Source organism: Lycium barbarum, chromosome 6 (genome assembly GCF_019175385.1).
Source record: "Lycium barbarum isolate Lr01 chromosome 6, ASM1917538v2, whole genome shotgun sequence".
NCBI lineage: Eukaryota > Viridiplantae > Streptophyta > Magnoliopsida > Solanales > Solanaceae > Lycium > Lycium barbarum.
The window spans coordinates 119384681-119388772 of NC_083342.1; the positions used below are offsets into that span (position 1 = coordinate 119384681).

Here is a 4092-nt window from a genome sequence, read left to right on the forward strand (position 1 = left end):
TTCTACATCATCGCCACTCATTTTTTTATAACCATAGTGTCCGAGCCAACCTGTCGCGCCTGGACTAACTTCACCGGTACGTGCTACGTCCCACTAGCATAGATGCCGGGTAACTTTATTTACGAACGCTTGAAGCTATCTCTCACTAGCATAGATACCGGCTAACTTTATTTTCGAAAGCTTGAATAGATGGGAAGAAATCATCAAATGTTTTGTCTCAGCTAGAATTTGAGCCTTCCATGGTTCTCGTCTGATTGACCACTGGTTCACGCCCTTGCTGAGTTACATCACTGCCACTCTTGAGTGTTGGGACAAAGTGTTGTGGAATATAATACTCTTGGACCTTTAAACCTAACAATTGAACTTTATATCTTCTATCCTTCCAGGTAGATGTAACAACGAAATCTATTAGATGGAAGTTAAGTTTAGGTGGAAAAAGGTCATTAGAGAAGTAGAAAACGACATTGATAGTTACTGTTCATCTCATGTTAGTGCAGACACTATGTTTATTGTGCAGAATTGTGTTTGGACTCAAGTTGTGTCACATTCTTTTGGGAAGAAAATGATTGTTTTCTAACGGACTAAAAATAAGAGTGGTTCCTAGCTACTTCGTAAAGTAATTAGCACTCTTTTAAATTCAATGCATGAAAGGGACATTATGGTGATGGAACTATATAATACTGCACAGAAGAATAAAATGCATAGTTCAGAATACATGAAATTATTAGAGGGCTAGTGTAGGTGCTGAAGATATGGTGAAAGAAAGTAACCCACTAAACGGTGGATCAATATTTGTGGAGAAGAGAAATCACTGTGTGATTTATCCAGCCAGTGGCAGTATGGTAGCAGAGTCTGTGGAAAGAAGAAACAAGCACTGGTGGAGTTAAATCCCTCTTTTTGTTTGTGTTTAAGTGATACTGATTTAAATTTTAATCCTCTGCAGTGGCTAATGAATGTAACAACACGGGTGCAGGTTTGTCCAAACAAAAATACCAAGTGATTTGATAGTAGAAATTAGAGACAAAAGCTTCCACTTGCATAAGGTACAGCTACACTGTCCATTTCTCTAATTGAGAGGAAAATCTGAAATACATAAAGTTCAAAATCACTCCATGTTTTAACTTTCTGCTCTTTATGTAATTGATATTTCCCATTTTTTGACTAATTTTGTGGTATGAAATTCAAGTATGCTCTCTGTGGAACTTTTTTAAGTTATTCTTTTCATCTTTCAGCTCTCCATGGTTTCAAGAAGTGGATATCTTAACAGATTGGTAGTTGAAAGGAACGGGAGCAACTATACTAGAGTTCAGATTGATACAGTTCCCGGTGGGCCTAAAATCTTCGAATTAGTAGTGAGATTTTGTTATGGACTGAAGATCAAAGCTACAGCTTCAAATATTGCCCCACTGTATTGTGCTGCTCATTTTTTGGAAATGAATGATGATCTTCACCAAGGAAATCTTATTTCTAAAGCAGAGGCATTCCTAAGCTGTGTAATCCTTTCTTCATGGAAAGACACATTTAGGATCTTGAAAAGCTGTGAATCAGTTTCATCTTGGTCTAAAGATTTGCACATTGTCAAACGTTGCACGGAAGCCATTTCTTGGAAAGCTTGTTCAGAGACTGGAGTGAGTAGTATAGAAGACAATGAAGTGTTGGTGAATGTCATGGCAGATGATACAACCAAGTTGGTGAAGTTGTGTGGCAATTGGTTTTTCAAGGATTTTTCATCCCTCCGGATAGATCATTTTATCGAAGTAATTTCAATGATCAAAAAGAGAAAGATTAAGCCAGAGCTTGTGGGGTCATGTATAGCTCACTGGACAAAGAAGTGGATTTCTCAAATCACAGTTCCACAAGAGAAATCGAAAGATCAAGAATTGGCCATCCAACTACACAGAGTGACAACTGAATGTCTGATAAGGGTGCTTCCTGCTGAGGAAGACTCAGTTTCCAGCAATTTTCTGCTTCATCTTTTCAAGATTGGGCTAATTATGAACATTGATCCCAAATTAAAAGACCAGCTCAAGACAAGAATAGCTCTCATGCTGGAAAAATGTAGTGCTAAAGACCTTCTAGTCAGGAACAGTACAACTCTTTTCGACTTGGACATTGTTGTTCAAGTGGTAGAAGCTTATGTCTCTCTTGCACCAAATAATCCCGAGTCAAGAATGTGTGTTGTCGGGAGGCTAGTGGATGACTACCTCTCCCTCATAGCGAGGGACGAGAACCTTGTAGCAAGAAGCTTTTCCTCTCTTGTAAATGCATTGCCAAAAGAAGCAAGATTTTGTGATGACAACCTATATAGGTCGATAGACATGTACCTCAAGGTATGCGTAATGCATTTGCTCTTCTCCTTCAATCTCAAAAAAAATGATTCAGCATTTTATTCAAGTATTTGGAAATTGAAATGAAATTGCTTATTGCAGGAACATCCTGACCTAATAGAAGAAGAAAGAAGCAGCATATGCAGAAAAATGGAGTACCATAAGCTATCACACGAAGCGCGAACACATGCCTTGAAGAATGATAGGCTGCCAGATAACATCAGGACACAATTTTTACTTCTTGAACAAGTCAATATGACAAGGTTACTAACTTCAGATGGTTCAAGTTACCAGAGAACTATGTCAGAAACCATAATGAAAATCAGCAACGGTCTGGACAAGAGTTGGATGAATTCCTCCCAGAATGAAATGAAAGCGATGAAACAAGAGGTTGATATGTTAAAGGCTCAAGTTGGTGAATTGCAGCAACTTAGGATGAAGCTTCAAAGGCAAACGAAGAAATCTGTCTTTTGTTAGTTCGTTATGTTTCATGTTTGCTAGGGATCGGGTTCCTTGGTTCTAATTGTTGTGATCTTCACTGATAATGAAGCCTACAATATTTCGAAGTGTTTTTGGTTAATCCCCCCGTATAACCTGTATATTAATAACCAAAAATGAAGACAAAGAAAAGGGGACAATAGTAGCTTTACCTCCTCAAATCCTACATGAGGGTTAAACAGCCTCAACCCTTTACAAAATGAACAATGAACCTGCTTAGTATAATTAGTGTGTTATGCAATGACTTTTAATCAATGATTGGGAAGACCTCTCCCCTTTTTATTAAGAAGCTTGGATAAACATTAGTTAAGCTTACAAAAAGTTTATAGTTAAGATTAGAGATATATATCAACATCGTTCAATAAAAGATTTTTTAACATGTCCATCCTGATGTGTTCCATTACTGCTTGGTAACTACATCATCCACCAATAAAATGATAATTGGCCTAAATGTAAACTCAAGGCCACTGCATTTGTTGCTTTATTGGAGACCCTATAGCAGTCACTAACTTCAACTTAATCCATAAGTTTCAGTAAATTCCTGATTCTTCCAATGAGCGCGATAAGTTTCAGTGTATTTGATGGAAATGGAATCCCAAACTTCATGATATTCTCATTAGTGAGAAACTTATTTTTCAGTATTTTCTTGAGAGAGAATTTAAATGGAATGAGATTTATCTCACAACAGTCTATTCACGAACGTCGACTTTGACTCTGTCTCACAAGGTTCCAAGCAAAAGAGCAAGAAATTTTAATTTGTTGTCACTGTCAAAATGACAACAACAACAATAACAACATACCTAGTTTAGTCCCACGAGTAAGGTCTGGGGAGACTGGTAGGATGTTTGCAGACCTTACCCCTACCTTTGTGGGATAGAGAGGCGGTTTTCGATAGACCCTCGACTCAAAAGAAAAGAAAAAGAATTTGAAGCATGATATCAAGATAAATACGACAACAAAATATCAAGATTAAAAGCAAATGGTGCAACAAATAGTAATACACATCGAAGACATTAAACTACGTGATTACTACTAACACTACTAATAAGGAGAACACACAACTATCTACTAACCTTTTACCCTTAATCCTCGATCTCCACACATTCTATCTACTAACCTTTTACCGTTAATCCTCGATCTCCACACATTCCTATTTAGGATCATGTCCTCAGTAAGCTGACCAGGATCATTTATCTTCACCCCATAGAGTGTGATACAATGTGCTTGGAACGTAAAGAGACAATCTTCGTGTTTAAATATAATGCAG

The 4092-nt window shown here is 37.5% G+C and overlaps 1 protein-coding gene across 1 annotated transcript; it reads left to right on the plus strand.

Annotated features, from left to right (window-relative positions):
- The first annotated feature begins 370 nt into the window (after window positions 1-370).
- On the plus strand, window positions 371-3208 carry LOC132645883 (coleoptile phototropism protein 1-like). The gene is made up of 4 exons (XM_060363129.1): window positions 371-877; window positions 974-1043; window positions 1233-2330; window positions 2430-3208. Exons 1-4 carry the CDS (start codon window positions 753-755, stop codon window positions 2802-2804), a joined length of 1668 nt encoding a protein of 555 aa, XP_060219112.1. The 5' UTR covers window positions 371-752; the 3' UTR covers window positions 2805-3208.
- Window positions 3209-4092: the final 884 nt, after the last annotated feature.

What these genes read in the sequence shown, in the direction of transcription:
- LOC132645883 (XM_060363129.1), top strand. Translation starts at nt 753, where the DNA reads ATGGTGAAAGAAAGTAACCCACTAAACGGTGGATCAATATTTGTGGAG. An exon ending in AAAGCTTCCACTTGCATAAG is followed by an intron (nt 1,044 to 1,232) that starts GTACAGCTACAC and finishes TTCATCTTTCAG; the next exon opens with CTCTCCATGGTTTCAAGAAG. An exon ending in CGATAGACATGTACCTCAAG is followed by an intron (nt 2,331 to 2,429) that starts GTATGCGTAATG and finishes TGCTTATTGCAG; the next exon opens with GAACATCCTGACCTAATAGA.